The 19,841-nt window shown below is 38.3% G+C and overlaps 1 protein-coding gene across 16 annotated transcripts in view; it reads left to right on the top strand.

Moving 5' to 3' along the window:
* afdna (afadin, adherens junction formation factor a) overlaps positions 1-19,841 on the top strand; it is a 132,191-nt gene that overhangs the window by 97,431 nt on the left and 14,919 nt on the right. For 10 of the 16 annotated variants that reach the window (XM_048207524.1, XM_048207515.1, XM_048207523.1 and 7 more), the window contains 8 exons: positions 6,534-6,599; positions 6,874-6,947; positions 7,909-8,027; positions 9,033-9,224; positions 9,312-9,400; positions 10,652-10,837; positions 11,484-12,623; positions 16,397-16,432. In XM_048207524.1, the coding sequence (XP_048063481.1) occupies positions 6,534-6,599; positions 6,874-6,947; positions 7,909-8,027; positions 9,033-9,224; positions 9,312-9,400; positions 10,652-10,837; positions 11,484-12,623; positions 16,397-16,432 (1,902 nt within the window). The remainder of the gene's footprint in view (positions 1-6,533; positions 6,600-6,873; positions 6,948-7,908; positions 8,028-9,032; positions 9,225-9,311; positions 9,401-10,651; positions 10,838-11,483; positions 12,624-16,396; positions 16,433-19,841) is intronic. The other 6 variants (XM_048207521.1, XM_048207518.1, XM_048207529.1 and 3 more) reach the window with 1 other exon arrangement.

Below are 19,841 nucleotides of genomic sequence, written 5' to 3'. Positions count from 1 at the left end.
TTGCCTAAGCTGGGCTTCCTGTATTTGCAATGGCAGGTTTGGGAAGCTTTTCCGTAGACAGGAAGCATCAGGGTGGGACCAAGAAGCTGTACACTTTGTTTGCTTGCTGCATGGGGCTTTAGGACCATCAAAGGAAGCTGGAATTCTGTGGTTTGAGCATCTGCTCCAAGTACTGTTATCAGCGAACACCTTCAGACTTCAACACTTTCCTGTTAATGTCTAATGTCTGCGCTGCAGATGCAAGCGTATTTATGCATGCCCAACTATGCCAGACAACCGCTTGTGGTGTAAATGTGTCTTTTTGTGGTATACCGTTGTATGTGAAGAAGTACTTGTTGCCAGTGCTAGGCCCCAAGCAAACAGACTCTGTTCCTCCCCAAGTTTACTAACCTTTACCCTCTGACACACTGAAAGAGAAATAACCTGCTGCTGTGAATAACGGTTTCTGTTTTTGCTTACAAGGGGTTTAGCACCTGTAAAATACAGTATTATTTACAATATGACATGTGTTCACATGCTCACATTGGATATGCCGAGATGTCTACTAGCTGCACAGTTACATTGTACTTACTAAAATAAGTACTGAGGAATATTAATTAACTACATGTACTTACTGTAGCGTTAGGGTTAGGGTTTGGTTTAGGGTTAGTTTCATGTAATTATGCGTTATTTACTGTTATTACTATAGTAAGTACATGAAGTAACGTGTAACTACGTCACCTTAAAATAGCGTTACCTCATTTTCTTTGAGCTGAAAGAGGAGCACAAAAACAACCACACCTAGAATACAATCCCACAACACACGCTCGGCAACATGCACACTTATGCAAGGGTGTTGAACCTGCACATGAGACGTGGTTCTGTAACAGCTGACCTCTTAATTCTGATCAGATGGTGATCAAAAGTTAATTTATTAAATATGATCTATCTGGCAGTCATTCTATCGTTCTATCTGTCTGTTTGTCATTCTGTCTGTCATTCTTTGTACCTATCTATCTATCGTTCTATCTATTGTTCTATTTATTATTCTATCATGCTATCATTGTTCTATAGTTCTATCACCGCTCTATCATTCTGTCTGTAAGGCCTATAAACCTTCAGATATAAATCTTATAAGGCCAATAAACCTTCAACATTCAAAGTTTGCCTTGAAAGTTCTATGAATTTCAGTTCATTTAATTTCTACTTCCTTTCATCAAATTTTTAATTGCAATTCTGCATCCATAGTTAACCTTAAAGAGAAAGTGCCCATGAAAGACAGCTTATGTTAGCGTCACCTTGCAGCAACACTGAGAATGCAACACATGTTTGTGTTTAGTTATGAATAAACATGTTAAATGAGATTTTGTGCTTGCGTACTTGCATAGAGTATGTTTTGAGTACTCTACTAATAATTTGTCACAAGAAAAAATCTTAAGAAGAGAGCTCAAATTTGTTGACAATATTCTCAATAAAAACATTTCAAACATGCTCTTCTGTTGCTGAGGTTTACATTCTAGTGACAGAGAAGTCTCTTTTAGAAAGAACAGAGCACTATTCTAAGTTGAATTTACTTCTTTTGGCCTTCTATTAAACAGTAATGAACTCTGTGCCAGTATCTCCTCATTCATTGTTTTAAAAACAGTAGCAATTAGTTCTCTTGTTAACATGCATCTGTTTTTTATCAGTGGCTTTTATAGACCTTACTCCATTTCATGCTCTGCATGCCAGGGTTTCCAGCTTTGATCAAAGCAAGTTTAATGCAAGTTTCTTGAGGAAAGGTCAGCTCAGTTGCTCTCCTGCTGGGCCTGCGCGAGACTCCTGTCCTGCATCGGTCGTGTTCAGATGGCATGCAAACCGCCCCGCCTCAGAACTCAACCTTAGGGCTTCTCATGTGTCTCTCACCGCAGGTTCACTCTTTAATGTGGAGAGACTGGTTTTTGAATGGTTGTTTCTCATCACAGCATAATACATACTTTCAAAGTCTAATCAGAAAGCTTTTGAGCTTTGCCAGGCGACGTATCTCCCTCAGGACTCAGACAAGTTGAGACCTTACAGTAGATGAGAAGCTGCTCATTTGCACAACATTGGCATATCTGTATTTCAGCTTGCTTGTTGATAACAGTAGGGCTGGGCGATATGGCTAAAAATTATATCTCTGTATTTTTTTGCCTGAATGGCAATATACAAAGTATATATATCGGTATTTTCGACATTTTTCGATTTAGATAAAAAAAATCTGTATTTTTATTTATTTCTTTTTTTAAAAACTGTTATTTCAAAGTCCTGCCCAGTGTTGTCCTACAAACAATGTTCGTTTTCAAATATTTTATCAAAATGTATATTTCAGTCAGAATTATTACGCTCTTATTCTGTTGCGGTCCGTCTGTTTGGTGCGCATGCGCGGCAGTGCTCGTTCACTGAAGTCTGTGAAGTAAAGTTTAGCGGAAAATCATTTGTGTAAGGCTCGTCCACTTCTGACAGCAAAATGGAAATATTTGCATGACTTTCTAACATTTGGGAATATACCTGTTATGCAGGTTATGCACTGAGAAAAATAGCACATCTCAAACACATCAAACAGCACAAGTATCTGTCAGAGCAACTGACGGGGTAAGCCGCTTTGAACTGTATGTGTTAACTATATCTTATGAGTTATTCTAAAGTCCTTAAAGGGTTAGTTCACCCAAAAATGAAAATTCTGTCATTAATTACTCACCCTCATGTCATTCCAAACCCGTAAGACCTTTGTTCATCTTCAGAACACAAATTAAGATATTTTTGATGAAATCCAAGAGCTCTCTGACTCCTCCATAGACTGCATTTTAACCACCACTGTCAAGGCCCAGAAAGGTACTAAAGGCATTGTTAAAATAGTCCACGTGACAACAGTGGTTCTTAATGTTATGAAGCGACGAGAATACTTTTTGTGTGCAAAAACAAAACAAAAATAACAACTTTATTTAACATATACAATCTATACATATACAACATACTGAGCTACAACATACTGAAGTTTTTAAGCTACCATTTAAATAGAGACATCACAAAGTGGAGCTCACTCTGTCCATTATTTTTCACATGTGCTTGTATTAAACTACTGTATATCGATTTAAATTGTATTGCCTTATTCTATATGGTTTATTAAAAAAAAATATCAATATATCGTACAAACTTGATAAACCATCCAGCCCTAGCACTCAGTTTCCAATGTTGCATTAGATATTATGTCAATGTGTTGTAGGCCTTGATGCCCTTCGTAAAACGGCATAATTTCTGGCTAATTGTAGTGTTACCATTTATTAAACCAGTAATTTAATTACCTCCTTTGCATCCTTTGCCTCCTAGCAATGTGATTTGCTAAATGTTTGCACTTTGTGATTATATCTCTAACTATTTAAATGGTAGCTTAACAAATTTAATCATCAGTATGAGGTAGCTTGAGTAAACTACAGTATTAAGTAGTTTTCCATCACTTGGTTTGTATTCCCTCTGATGCTTTGGGAAAACCCCCATCCTGTTGTTGTGTGTACTCCCTATGAGGAGGAGCCATTGTCCAGGATCATATCATATATCACTCCCATAACATACAGGAAAGAAGTTACTTGTGCTATTCTAAGGCAGAGCACATAGCGGTACGTTGTTTTTATTCATCCTGACCATAATATGATTTATGACTTCTGATTGCATATTTTTTCCATTACTGTTTCCTTTATTTCATCGCTTGTTCTAGTCCGGATTTGTAGCTATCTGATGGTGTTATTGGCAGTGTTATTTTAGTATCATTAAGATACTCTTATGATTTTTATTAAAATTTTGAATGTTTTTTTTTCTTCTTTAATTTTTATTTTAAAGGTTTAGTAATTTTGTTGTTGTTTTGTCATTTTTTTTTTAATCAATTTTTATATAGTTTGTTATTTTATATAGTTTTTAGTTTTTATTTCTGTGTTTTAATACATCAACTTAAACTAAATAAAAATGAAAAATGTTCCTTTGGCAACTAGCTGACAAAATAAGTTTTTATATATTATAAATATATATATATAATTTCAGTTGATTTTCTTTTTTTTTTTTTTTTTTTTTTTTCTTTTTTTTCAATTAATCTGCGTTATATATTATGATAACCCTGTTTTTTTGTGGTTATTTTAAATAAAAAAAAAATTTTTTAATTAAAATTAAATTACTCATCAGTCTGTGTTTGATTACCCCACCCTTGATTTAATGCAGCAGATTTTCCTTTGGAAGTTCATGGTTTTTCACTTTTTCAGACTGTACAACAAATATTTTCATTGTTAAAATTCACTTTGGCTCAGTGCTTTAGAACTGGCATGACCTCAATCATTTTTGGGGCCTGTTAACACACAGTGCATGTTGATTTATATTTTTCTTATATTTGTGGTTAAATCATGAATGTTAGCTGAGATTTCTGGGTGATATTTGTGTGGTGTTCATGTTACGGGTGTGTTTGAATTGTAGGGTGTGTTTATGCCAGTGTAATGTGAGTGGGTTATGGGGTCTGTGGCTAACATTGGCTTTATTTGAGAGGGCAGAATAAAAGACATTGCTGTTTCCCAGGCAGATTTTGTTTCTGGGTTTCCCGATCCATTGCTTCTGGTCAACTTCATTTAGGTTTTTAGTGCTTATGAGCAATGTAGTGCACGTACCAATCAAATCAAGTGATAACCTAACCCTCTAAAAATTAGTTAACCAATCTAGTAGGGTGGCATTTTAAAGGAAGGCGTATAACATAATTATCTAATGAAACTATTTGAAGATATATTTTAGTTCTTCAGAATGAAGCACCTAGTGCACCTAAACTCCACCAGTTTGGACCCAATAAGCATCATATTCCATTTGACAGCCAGAACAGGTTTGGTTTAAGTGTTCCTGCTTAAGGTAGATTGTGATTTAATGTGACATTTGTGGGGTCTGAATCTTTTCAGAGAGGCTAAATTGTATGGTAAATGTAGATGTTGCACTCAAAACTCGTGGCGGCCCTGTATTGAGCAGCATGGGTTTTCATATATAGTGCTGAAGTCAGGTGGGGAAAAAAAGAGCCAGCATGGTGGGAGTGTTGTAGACTTGGGTGGTGTGCCATTTAGTAAATGGTTTATGACCATGAAAGCATCTTTTGGAGTATGGCATGGACATTGGCAAACATCTGGCCTGGAATTTAGATGTAAATATTGTACTTTGGAAAGAGTTCATATCAGGCTGCTAAAACAGAGAAGACAAATGTTGATTTTAAACAAGTTCTTTCCTTTTCCCACTTAACAGAAGCAGCACAGTTATTCAGAACAATGTTTAGCCTGCTCTTTTACGTATAATGAAAGTGAATGGGGACTGGGATTGCTGGCTAAAACACCATTAACAGTGCCTTTAAAGTAGTACATTTGACTTGTGCACTATTTATACTACCATTCAAAAGTTTGGGGTTGGTAAGATTTTTATTTTATTTTTTCTTCTTCTGTTTTTGAAAAAAGTCTATGCCCACCAAGTCTGCATTTATTTGATGAAAATACATTAAAAACAGTAATATTGTGAAATATTATTACAATTTAAAATAACTTTTTTAATATATTTTAAAATGCAATTTATTCCTGTGATGGCAAAGCTGAATTTTCAGCATCGTTACTCCAGTCTTCAGTGTCACATGATCCTTCAGAAATCATTCTAATATGATGATTTGAATCATTTAATATAACGGTTGTGCTGCTCAATATTGTTGTAGACAATTTGCTGTGGTCAGACTTTGCTGTTATTAGTTTGTCAGGTGGAGTGAGTATGAGCAGTTTGTGTTTCTGTATGAGAAAACAGCTGAGATAGCTGGGAATTTAATACAGACCTCTTATTTTTATAGTTAAATTTTAGCATGATTCCCTTAAAATAGAACCGCTGGCAGCAGCCAGGGGATTTTGGGTACTTGCTTGCTTAAATAGCAAATCCAGCCATCGGAAAAAACAAATGTTACTAACTTGAAACCACAGTCCTTAAGCAAACCCCATTAAAGCTCATGTCACTGGTGCTCTGTCAGCTTGAAGCTTTGAACAGACCATTTAACTCCAGTTATGGAGCATTACGTAAGTGAGTGTTACAGATTGTGTGGTGTTACCATTTCAAGTGTACAGGAAGTGCTTCAGTGAATTCATTGTTTTATCCTGAAGTTAATTACTGGGTTTTATTTTGAACATTGTTTCTCTAGCATGCAATGGCATTTAGGTCGAGCTGATATCTCAATGGTTGCACAGTCCAGCAACCAGATGGCCCATGTCAGATGATGACCTCTGACCCTGGATATAGGGTGAATTACTCTGAGAGGGTTAATCATGGCTAGTTTGAACAAAAAGAAGCTCAGATCTGGTCTGAATTTATGAATGAGTTTATTTATGTGAATGTATTCACTGCTGGCTCCAGATTTATAGTCTTTCGTGAATGAACGCCTGGTTTCTTCGTCCAGCGGTTTCCACAGCGGAACTAGTGGAGCCTGTTAATAACATTTAGATCATTCTCAGAGTGCTAATAGACTGTTTTGCTCTTTGTTTTGTGTTTTTTAGGGTGCCGGGCAGGACAAACTTGGTATTTACATCAAGTCTGTTGTCAAAGGAGGTGCAGCAGACATGGTGAGTTTGGTTTGTATTTTAATGTTCTTTATAGGCTAATGCAGATGCTGTGACCTCATTTCTTCTGAAACCACTAACAGCTTGCATGGCTAGAGTTATTTCACATAATTAGTGTCATTAATATTACACTACTATTATAATTAATAGCACTATACTTGGAGTTAGGAATTTGTATTAAACTGTAAAAATCATACTTTTTTTCTTCATAAAAAGTGAAAATGTAGTTCAACTTTGCTGTTTTATGACTCTCTTGATTTTTAATGTTTTTCTTCAGGATGGGCGTCTGGCTGCCGGAGATCAGTTGCTCAGCGTGGATGGACGAAGTTTGGTCGGTCTCTCACAAGAGAGGTAATTCTGGAGCATTTGGACCTTTAATAATGATGTCTGTAGAATAGGATTTAAAAAAAATTGAAATGGACTTACAGGTAAAGCATGTAATATCCGGCTACATTGGGGAAAAAAAGTCCTTCTCAGTTAAATAAACAGGAGGATTGCATGTTAAAACCATTTTATTACACCACATAAGCAAGGAAGGACTGTGTCTTAATACACACAATTAAGTGGCGTAAGATCAAAATGTGACGTCTCTTGGTTTTTAGAGCATGGTCAGAAATGTGTGGAGTGCAATCAAAAATGCACTTGAAATTTAACATTTCAATAAGTGCTTATGTTTTTTGTTGTTTTTATTTTTATCTGCAAGAGGATAATCTCATTATTAGGATTATTTAATGATTTTGCATGAAGAATGACATTTTTATACGCATTTACGCAAATATGCACTCATTAAAATAAAAAAATGCTCTGAAGAGAGATAAATATTGACCCTTAATGGAGAAGTTCATTTCTGACACTGAGGTTTGTCATGTAATTATCCTGGATTTAACTTGCAAGCATTGTTTTTCTTAGTTCAACATTTGCAGCCCTAAACTTGTGCAGAACAAAACACCTTTGTGTTTGCAAAGTCAAAACGGGTCAGGAAAATTGCATATATGTGTCTTGCATGTAGTTTTGAGATGCGGAGGAATTGATGAAACTCTTAAAACTGCGGTTTTGAGTTAAATGAGAAGCATATGGCTCAAAACGGTTGTGAATGGACACAACTTGAGTTGCCTTTGGGATTCGTTCCAGCGTCCATCTCTTTGAGGCATTTGTTTACAGTTAGCCTACGGCAAATCCAAACAGACATTCTATGAGATTAGTCTCTTCAGTAATCTCTCATGGGATTGTGGGATTGCACATGAATGCTTTGAACTTGAAATTCATTCATCATAGTCTGCTGTTTTACTCATAAGATGTCTCTGTCTTGTAGGGCGGCGGAATTGATGACACGAACAGGCTCGGTTGTAACGCTCGAGGTGGCCAAACAGGGAGCCATTTACCATGGGCTGGCCACGCTCCTCAACCAGCCGTCCCCCATGATGCCCCGTGGTAAGCACGCATCGCATGACCGCAGCATGAATATTTATTTAAAGAGGACCTATTATGCTTTTTTACATTTTCATCTTTCTTTAGTGTGTAATGTTGCTGTTTGCACATAAAAAAGGTCTGCAAAGTTACAAAGTACTCTCCACAGGAAGTTTTTCTCTATGCAAGTAAGCACTGTTTTTGAACTCCATGAAATGCCTTGATTGTAGACTTGAGTTTTCTTCTGGAAACTTAAACATCACAATATTCCTGCCCAACGGCATACACTGTTACGATAAGGGGAAACACGCTCGAAGCAGTTGAACAATCATAGCACACTAGGGCTGCCCTCAACTAAAGATTTTTCTAGTCGACTAGTAGTCATTTAAGCGATTAGTCGACTAATCGCACATGCATACTAAGCCATAGCTATATAAATCATAATAATGAGCCTTTAATTGCCTATATATAATACATAGCCTAATCAGTGCTCAAGCACATGCATAAAGCTTTCCACAGCGCACCAGCAAAAGCAATGATTATGAATGTCATGAAAAAACAGCAAGGAGACAGTATGAAAAATGGAGTATTTTTTAAGTTCTTTCCACTGTTATCAGGAAAAAATGCAAGTGATCGCGCTGTGTTTTTTGAACATTCAAGCATATAAACCTATTCTAATAGACCCCTGAAACAAACTTGAAAAAGAGCATAATATGTCCTTTTAAAGCTCTAACAGGCACACTTGTGGGAGCTACAGTATCCTGCTTAAAAATATCAGTGGCTGCCACTCAGCGTGCTAGTGTGACTAATTCCTTTAAAGAGGTGGAAATGTGGTGGATCTGGCACCCGCAGCGTTCCCAGTCACACACAAAATGGTTCAAGAGTTGCATTAAATCTAATTGCTTTCGACACATGTCTGGTAGTGTTTCTGACTTGGTGTGCTGTGAGTGAATTCCCTCATTACAGAGACATGGGCGCATTCCCAGTGCTGAGTTTTGTCTCATTCAAGCTTCTCTTTCATATCTGCAGGATCAGACCGTGGACGTGGAGACAAGGGAAAGTTGAGACCAAAGAGTGAGGGCTTTGAGCTCTACAACAACTCTGTGCAGAATGGCTCTCCTGAGAGCCCCCAGGGCACGTGGGACACCTATCCTGAACCAAAGAAGGAGGACAGGTTGTTGAAGAATCGTGCAGACCACCGCTCCAGCCCAAATGTGGCTAGTAAGTGTGCCACTTCAAAGTCTTGTCGTATTTGCTTATTTTAAGTGGTGACATTCTATTAATGTCTACTTTTTTTTTCTCCTAAAGACCAGGCTCAGAGTCCAGGTGGGAAGCCTGTTTACCCTGGAGCCCCAGGAAAGATCACGTCAGTCTCAACGGGAAACCTCTGCCCTGATGTGAGTAGACAGTCATCGGCACCTCTAAGATGAATGTTGCATGTGTGTGCCGAAGCTATTTTTCCCAGTGAATCGAGAGTGTTTGCAGTACTGCCGTTTGCATTGTGAACTGCGTTGTCCAAATGATTCTTAAGAGTTGGTTCTTTTTAGCGAATCAAAAAAAATACATGAGAATGTGAAAAAAATCCAATCCAACTGATTGTCAAACAAATGAGTCTTACGTACTGGTTCTGTTTTAGCACATTGAAACAAATACAGCATGACCAGTGTAACTGATTCCCCAAAAAATGACTCTAATGAACTGGTTCTTTTGAAGCAAATCAAAAACATACAGCATGACCAGTTTAGTTGAACTCATTCCCAAACAAATGACACTTATGATCTAGCTCTTTTTAGTGAATCAAATACATACACATTAAGGAATCATTACGAGTCAATATTAAATTCCATACAATTCCCTTCCCTAGTAAGTTATTTCCTAACTTACTAAGGAAAAGTGGCTACTTCAACTACATTGAAGCCGTTTAGTGGGAAAATAACAGCAACTTTCTTTGTATATCTGAATCAAAAACCATTATAAATAGCAGTGTTTGACTAAATATTTTGCTACAAAAAATGCCTTTTTTTCTTTTTCTTTTTTTTTGCTACACTGGACATCTGGGAACACTGCTGAGTGACTAATTGCAATGAACCTTTTGAACCAACCTGAAAGTGAATTGTAGAGTTTTGTCACGCTACACAATTAATTGGAAGAATGACTCACTACTAGAGAAGCTGAAGTATTTTGTAAACAGCTGAGCTTGTGACATGCTGCTGAAATATATAGTTAAGCTGGAAGTGCCACTTCTTTTAGGTAGTTCCTCCCTTACATCCAGAAGTACATAAAAATAGTTAATGCTGAAATGTGTTGTAATGCGGTTGTGTCTCCTGCATATGAAGTCTCTGGTGTTAATCAAATCACCAGAACATATTTTTGTCTCTGAAACCATAGACGCCTAATAGAAACCTGATTCGTGGCTGTTTGTTGTATTGTTCTTGTAATTAATCCTAATCATGTCTGTAACCACGATCTGTTCGGCTAATCACTCTTTGATTCACGTTCCTTTGATTTATACATACACATGCTAACTCTCACGCTAGTTTCTATTTTAGATGAGCGATAACCAAGAATAAAACACTAAAAAGATATGTAAAGGGAGTTTAGACTTTCACAGCTCAGTCTAATCTGTCTTTACCCTGTTTGTCCAACAGGAGGAGCCCTCTCCACCCCGTCCAGAGGCGTATCCGATCCCCACTCAAACATACCCAAGGGAGTACTTCACCTTCCCAGCCTCCAAATCTCAGGACAGGATGGGCCCTGGCCAGCCCTGGCAAAACAACGAACCGGAGCCTCTCCCCCCTATGGATAACCACTCTAACAACAGCATGGCTATGCAGGTTAGCCTTTTTAGGAAGAGAATTCATAAGAGTGCTACATGGTGTCCTGGTGACAGTAATATCACAAAACCTGCATCTCAAAACACTGGCAGTGCCACAGTATTTTTTTTAAACAGCACTGTACAGAAAATACCTCTATTTGTATGGTAGCTAGCTACTATTATTTCAGTATTCTGCAGTAAAATGTTGTTGTTTATGTACATTTCATTTCCTTTTTTTTTTGTGCAGGATAATGCATATCTTGTTATAATGCACACTACTATTCAAAAGTTTGGTTTCAGTTTTTTAAGGAATTATTACTTTTATTCAGCAAGCAATAATTGATCAATATAAAAGAGTTCTGTTCTAAAATTTTTTTAAACGCTATTAAACAAAGAATCCTGGAAAAAAAAAAGTCTTGAAAATATAAAGCATAATAACTGTGTACTGTATACTGCATAATAACTCGTATACAATTAGGATGGCTTGACGGTGAGTAAATCATGAGATAATTTTCATTTTTGGTTAAACTATTAACCTTTAAAAAGTTTGTAATATCATGCTTAAATTTTGCAGACAATTTTTGTGTGAACTATGCCTTTAAATGTGACATTTTTGCACAAAAATGAGAAATGAATCTCACTGCTTTGTCATTGTGTCCTGCTAGCGGGTGGTGCACTCTCAGGAGGAGCTGTGTGACATGCCGGGCGGGTACCCAGGTGAACGTCTGCGCCAGGAAGACCTGATGCACCTGCAGCAGCAGCAGCGTGAGGCTGAGTACCAGCGAGGTGGTGGTGAGCACTGGAACAACCAGACGTCCTCCTCAGTGGAGTCCAGCACCTCCAGCCAAGAACACCTCAACTTTTCGTCGTCCTCTGGCTCTAGGTCCCAGGGCAACCACAAGAGCGGCCCTGGCCGCTGGAAAACCCCAATAGTACCCCACTCTGGCCCAGTGGGTGTCTCCCAACCCTCCCGTTCTGACCTTCCCCCTCCTCCCCCTCCTCCACCCGCACACTATGACTATGAGCCACAACCAGACATGCCGCTTCCTCCACCGCCATCTGTTTCGCAGCAACAGGCGGTGGCTGCGGCCGATCGCAAGAAGCGCGAAGAGCAACAGCGCTGGTATGAGAAGGAAAAGGCCCGGCTCGAAGAAGAGCGAGAGAGGAAGAGAAGAGACCAGGAGAGGAAGTTGGTGCAGATTCGCAACCCTGCCGTCCCTGGCCCCGTCATGCACAACAACCAGCACGGCCCACTGCCACCCGCCCCTCAACACCAACAGATGCCCCATCCACAGCCCCCCATGCCAGTGCAGGTACCCCAACCGTACCTTCCTCCAGTCCAGCCGCCCCAACCACCACCGCCCCAACCAACTCGGCCCGATAAACTATCCAGCCTTCCCCGCCAACCACCACAGGACACGGTAATCCGTGACCTCTTGCCTCAGCAGCAGCCACGCACCATCGAGAGACGCGACCTGCAGTACATCACCATCAGCAAAGAGGAACTGTCCGCCAGCGACAGCCTGTCGCCCGACCCCTGGAAGAGGGACGCCCGCGAGAAACTGGAGAAACAGCAGCAGCTTCACATCGTGGACCTCCTAGACAAGGAGATCCAGGAGCTTCAGTCCAAGCCCGAGCGCACGGCCGAGGAGAACGACCGTCTGCGCAAACTCATGCTGGAGTGGCAGTTCCAGAAGAGACTGCAGGAGTCCAAGCAGAACGAGGAAGATGAGGAGGAGGAGGATGATGAAGATGTAGACACCACACTAATTATGCAGAGACTGGAGGCGGAGAAAAGAGCACGGGTAAGCAAACACAGGAAAAAAGAGATAGCTATAGTTTGTTATGTAGATATAAACAGTTAAAGTCAACATGAAATCAAAACTGACCTTGTTTACTTTCTTAATGCACATTCCTGGTCTTATTGTGAACGATTTATCAGGGCATGTTAGTCTGAAGAAGTCTTTGTAATCTTTCAAAAAAAAAAAAAAAAAAAGTTATAACTTATTCCACCTCTGAAATGTGTGGATATGAGCCATGTGGTCAGGGAAAATAATATTAGCCAATAGCCATACTAGTTGTCACTGCATATTAAGCTATATGAAAACATATTTTAATGTTTAAAAAAAGTTGCTCATTTCGGCTTTAATGCAAGTTTTAATGGTAAAGTAATATACAGTTTTCTGACGGTCGAGCAAAAACATTTAAAATTGTGTTTTCCAGGCCTGGAAAAATCAAGGAAATTAGATTTTAAAATATTTGTTGAATATAAATTGTTCAAGTTATTCTTGGCTCTAAAGCATTTTGTCAAGAAGAAACTACTTTGTGAATGCATTTGCTATGATCTAAAAAAAAAATCATATAAAATCATATCTAGTAATTGGAAGCAACTGGAAAAGCACTAAATGTCGTATCCCTATGGATATAATCAAGTCTCGCCAATTTTGTATTTATTTTTTTTACTTCAATAAAACGTGCCTCTTTCTGAAATGCATCACGTTACAAAAGTGAAATGGGTTGTGATGCTTTTCATGTTGACTTTAAGTACTTAAAATGTTACTGTAGCTTGATGAATGGTTTTGTGATTTACCTTTTTTCCCACGCTTGTACAGAGCATTAATGTTGTTTTTCAGTTGCTTTGGAACGTCAGGAGATCTTAAAAAGAACTAGTTCTACTTGAATACACTTGCACATGTGTTTTCCAATTGCTGCACAGATTGAATCATCTAAGTTAGTTGCAAACCTCTGCAATGTTGTTTGAAGTTGAGTGCAGGTCTCTTTTGCGTTATGTTTGAAACCGCAGTCATCAGCTGGACAGACTGGTGATGGAATCGCTATCAACTAACCTGGGAATCCTTGCGTGATGCTTTAGTCTCCGCTGTTATAATGAATGTTTTGCCATGTGCTCCTGCAACATGCCTATGTCATTGCTTTTCCATGCTGCACTGCTGATATATGCTGCGCTGACGGAGGGGAGAAGCAGGGCTTTACGATGCCAAGCACTGGACACGTTTCCACTGCTTGCACCAGCATCAGCCTGCCCCATCCAGATCAGTACATCTCTCCTGATCTCATCTGTCATTTAAAATTTGATCTTCATTTAACTTCTAAAAACAGATCAGTGGCAGAACCATTTCTGACCTGTAGCAACTGGCTAATCGCCTTTTTAGAATTAGAATCAATATCATTTGAAATGTGCTAACAAAAATTTTTAACAAGACATGAACATTTAATATATACATGCAAGGACTTTCCTGGCACATATTAAGCCTCGTCTTTGACCAGGGTGAAGAATCAACTAGATAGATAGATATAGATATAGATATAGATATAGATATAGATATAGAATGAATGAATGAATGAATGAATAGATAGTAGAGGTGTAATGGTAGACAAACATGGACGTGGATGGATGGATTGAAACTGTACACAAACATGATGGTTTGGTGGATTGATTGATTGATTGATTGATTGATTGATTGATTGATTGATTGATTGATTGATTGATAGATAGTAGTGGTGTAATGGTACACAAACATGGATGGATGGATGGATGGATGATTGATTGATTGATTGGATGGTTGGATTGATGGATTGATGGATGGATTGATTGATGGATTGGATAGATAGTGGTGTAATGGTACACAAAGATGGATGGATGGATGGATGGATAGATGGATTGAAACGGTACACAAACATGATGGTTTGGTGGATTTATTTGATTGATTGATTGATTGATTGATTGATTGATTGATTGATTGATTGATTGGATAGATAGTAGTGGTGTAATGGTACACAAACATGGATGGATTGATGGATGGATTGATTGATTGATTTGATTGATTGATTGAATGAATGAATGAATGAATGAATGAATGAATGAATAGATAGTAGAGGTGTAATGGTAGACAAGCATGGATGTGGATGGATGGATTGAAACGGTACACAAACATGATGGTTTGGTGGATTTATTTGATTGATTGATTGATTGATTGGATAGATAGTAGTGGTGTAATGGTACACAAACATGGATGGATGGATGGGGGGATGATGGATTGATTGATTGATGGATTGATGGATGGATTGATGGATTGATGGATGGATTGATGGATTGATGGATTGGATAGATAGTAGTAGTGGTGTAATGGTACACAAACATGGATGGATGGATGGATGGGGGGATGATGGATTGATTTGATTGATGGATTGATGGATGGATTGATGGATGGATTGATGGATGGATTGATGGATTGGATAGATAGTAGTGGTGTAATGGTACACAAAGATGGATGGATGGATGGATGGATGGATGGATGGATGGATGGATGGATTGAAACGGTACACAAACATGATGGTTTGGTGGATTTATTTGATTGATTGATTGATTGATTGATTGATTGATTGATTGATTGATTGATTGATTGATTGATAGTAGTGGTGTAATGGTACACAAACATGGATGGATTGATGGATGGATGGATTGGATGGATGGATTGGATGGATGGATGGATGGATGGATTGGATGGATGGATTGATGGATGGATGGATGGATGGATGGATGGATGGATGGATGGATGGATGGATGGATTAATTGATGGATGGATTGATGGATTGGATAGATAGTAGTGGTGTAATGGTACACAAACATGGATGGATGGATGGATTGATGATGGATTGATTGATTGATTAAAATGGTACACAAACATGATGTTACGGTGGATTGATTGATTGATTGATTGATTGATTGATTGATTGATTGATTGATTGATTGATTGATTGATTGATTGATTGATTGATTGATTGATTGATTGATTGATTGTAGGGGTGTAATGGTGCACAGACATTATGGTTCGGTGGATAGACAGACAGACAGACAGACAGACCTATTAGTAACTAATGGCTTAATCTGTGCTCAGGAAACAGCCTTTAATGTCAAAACATACAGGTTCAGTGCGATTAATTAAGGCCCTTGACTTCTTGGTGGGCTGGTATGTGTTCTGTATTTCCAAATGGCTTCCTTGTGCTTTCCAAGTCTCTGAGACATTCAGCGCTAGCACAAACTTCAGCCCCCTGAAGTCCACTAACATTTTATCTCCAACACCTGCCGTAGCAGCTGTCATTTGAGAAACAGCGTCCACCTGAGATTCTGCTGTGTGCAGCACAGTGCTCGAAGCTAACTTTGATATCACTCCATCTTTGAGGAGTTGGCAGGTCGAGCCGTCTAAGGGAAGGTCAACACAATCCTGTGTGTGTTTGAAGGAAATATATTGCCAATGCTTCAGTGGGGGGGGACGTGGAATGATGGGGAAATTCCTCACCATCTCAAGTGTTTGTGGAGAGAAGTGGACAGCTGGCACTAATCAGACCCATACTGCCCTGGAATGTTCCTGGCAGCACATCACTGCGTCCCGGCCCACTGCGCCAATGTTTTTATGTTTTTTTTTTTTTTTTTTTTTTTTTTTTTTTTTTTTTTTTTTTAATCTTCTCTAAAACCCCTCCTTTTCTTTATTTCTTACTACTTTATTTATTCTCTCTCCCACCCCTTTGGTTGCTCTGTATGTTTTTGTTTCTCCTGCAGCAGACTGCTGTTCCAGCAATCTCTGTACTAGACTTGGTATGTTCTTTACGCTCTTTATCTCTCTTCCTGTTTCGGCTCCACCTGTGTCTCCTCTTGTTCACTACCTCCCCCCTTCATTCGGCCATGGTGGCTCCTTTACCCATGGGTATTATTTTGAGAGAGATGTACCACTTTTTTCAAGCAGGGGACTCCATCTTGGGATGTTCATTGTGCTCTACTGAAAAACTGCTGCTTTGGAACAATGTCTAAAAATGAGCCAAATGGATTCGTAAGGAAAGACATCGTAGAAAATACCTTTTTAAAGCTAAAGTGAGTCATATCTAAGCCAACATCACCAAATGGAATAAAAACTGTAGTTATTATATTCAAAACTAGTTTTCATCTTCCATTGGTTGGGCAAACGGTCTTGCCTCCATGCCATTGGTTGAGGTTGAAAATATTTGTACTTTTTAGATAAATCAACCTACAAATGCTTAATTTTGATGAATAAAATAATTATTAAAATTAAAATTATTTTGACGCATCATTTTTCTTTAAAAAAAATAAAATAATTAAGATAATTATAATAATTGACTTATCCCTCATTTTCTTAAAAAAAAAAAAAAAAAAAAAAGCAAGGCACTTACTGTGGAAATTGAGGCCACTTTTTGAAGGCTTTAAAAGAAGAAATATTAAGCTTAAAATTTTTTAAAAAGCACTTAAATAATTCTTATGTTAAAGCTTGTGTATTATTTGTGCTGTAAAGGCCTTTGCACATTGAGTACGAAATTCGCATGCGAAACTTTTGCACGTTAAAAAAAAAAAATTGTCACGTTATGTCAATCACGTTTGCACACTGCCTCAAACTTTCGTCCGTCAAAAAAATATTCGGATCAGGTTCGTTTTTCTGTGTTTTTCACATCCGTGGCATGCATTTTGAGAGACATTTTGACAATTCAGAGCCAACGTACGCGAACGCAAAAATCCAGAATGCCGTCTGACAAGTTGATCCACGTCTTCTACAGCACAAAACAGCAGCACTTAATGACAAACAACGTTAGGAATACAAAGAGACAACTTTGAAACGCTCAGGATAATCCCGCAGCTCCTTGATGAGGTGAACTCTCCTTTCTCTCTATGCAATCTCAGAATTGAATGGACCCAATATTTCCTTTCTTTTTCTCTTTTTAAGAAGAGATGAGACAACTAAATCGTGCTCACTGCTTGAAGACTTCATTTTGTATTGTTTTGCGTTTTTTTTTTTTTTTTTTTTTTTTTTTTTCTGCAACGCATTAATTTTTACGCATCAGACTCAGTGTGCAAGGTCTCTGTGCGTGACGATTTTTTTAGGATTACGAATACGAAAAAACGAATGCGAAAATTTCTGACTCAGTGCGCAAAGGCCTTAAAAGTTGTTCTTCATTTTATCGTAATTTTAGGGTTTATGATATTGGATATAAAATTGGATATAACATCATAAAAGTTTGATTTTTTTTTTTTTCTCCTCTCCACACTAAAATCATGTTACCACCCAAATTTTTTTGTGGTTATACTGTTGAAACTGTCGGTATTTTGATGCCCTATTTATTTCTATTGTAAGTGCTTCAACCGTAACCCAGGGTTTTTTTGTTTTTGTTTCTTAAGAAAAAGAGGGAGAAGTTGAAATTAAGTTTTGTGGTAATCGGCAATATGCCATAAATGCTGCTGATTGAATTTATCCTGTATTAACTGTTCCTTTTTAACTTCCAAAAAGTACACACTTCAGCTTTAAATGTGCTCAGGAATAGCAACCTTATGTCTGGAAGTGTGCGCTAGGCTTAGACATGAACATATGTACCTAGAAAACCACCAAATTCATTCCAAAGAAAGCTTTGGAAGTTCTTTTTCCTTCTTGGCAAACATGATGAAGCTCTGCTGGTTTCAGCAGCCGTTGTTTCAGTGCAGTGTCATCACGAGGGGTGGGTTGGTGCATGTTTTCTTCCAACCCGGTCTCTCCGGCCCTGAGCTTGCTTGCATGTGGGCCCCATTACCATGCCGTGGTCTCCTCCATTCCTGTTTCTTCCTCCACTCAACTCATCACTGCTCTCTGTGTCTGTGTTGACCCTGGCGCTTTGCCTATATTATGCGTTTCTCCATGGTTTTTGGTGCTGGGTTTTCTCTTCCCCTGTCCTGACTACTGGACGTGTCTCTGTTTATCCTTCTGATTCCGGATGGAACAGTTGTATGGCCATGATTTGTATTTCGAGTATTGTATATGTATTGTGTATGAAGTTTGATCGAGGTGTTTTGATTACCTTTCGAATGATTTTCTGTAGACATGATGGAGCTTTTCTGTCAGTAAGTTGTTTTGCATGCAACCGTGTATGTGCATGTCATTCTCTTTAATGTGTGAATTGTGTTTGATGCACGATACCTCTCATCACAGTGATCACATGAGCAAATTTACTGGTGATAATTCAACAGGATGCTTTTTAACTCACCACAGCTGGCTAGTCTATAAATGAGCTATTAAAGGCACAATATGTAAGATTTATTGTGTAAGACCACTAGAACAATGTTATATATTTTGTATAATCCCAATATCCCAAATGTTTCCGAGAATTCTTAAATCCAGAGAAATAAGCAATTTTAACCAGGACACGGACCATGTCCATGCGTCACCTATCAATGACATCATATCTGCGTTACTCTCGATTTCTGGTTTTATTTTGTAGAAACTATGGTAACGCCAAAGACGCTTTAATATATTATTTGTTTAATTAGACAGGTGAGCATCTGTGGATACACTCATCGACAGAAAACTAATCATGTTATATAGCTCAACACAGTAAGGCTTATTGTTTAAATCTCGTTTTCTTGATTTACGGTGAGTACCATGTTTTACCATGCCTAATATCGATCTAGCTTACTGCAGTGTGCAACAGTGTCTCATAGTAGCCGCCGAGCGAATGCACAGAGTAGCATTATAACAACTTTCAACACACAAATGTATCTAATATGATTAAACAGCGCCGCGTTACCCCACATACACATGACCGGAAGAAGCGGACGCGGTCGTTTGTGGCATAATAAAAGCTCCACAGTCGTCTCTCATTAGCTCCAGCGGCCTCGTTCCACTCCAACGACTTTCAGCCACACCCTGCTTCATACTACAGTAATGTTAATAAATCTTTAATACATTGGCTCATCCAAGAATATGATTTCTGCTTGAGTCCCATCAGATTCTTTTCCACCAGTTGTAGACATGAAAACACCTCCCATGATTCCCATGATGTTTTGAATAAGTGACCTCTAAAAAAAATTACATATTGTGCCTTTTAATAAATAAAACAACTACACATATCTAATCTAGATTACTGTCTAAAATTTTGATTTAAATATTGAATATTTAAATTTTTTTTTTTTTTAAATGTAGTATTTGGTTTAATGTTAGGTGGAAATACAGGTTTATAATTTTAAATACAAT

This window comes from Megalobrama amblycephala, linkage group LG11 (genome assembly GCF_018812025.1).
Source record: "Megalobrama amblycephala isolate DHTTF-2021 linkage group LG11, ASM1881202v1, whole genome shotgun sequence".
NCBI classification, from domain to species: Eukaryota; Metazoa; Chordata; class Actinopteri; order Cypriniformes; family Xenocyprididae; genus Megalobrama; species Megalobrama amblycephala.
Note: the sequence above shows the minus strand (reverse complement) of the source record. Positions and strands in the feature narration are given on the sequence as shown.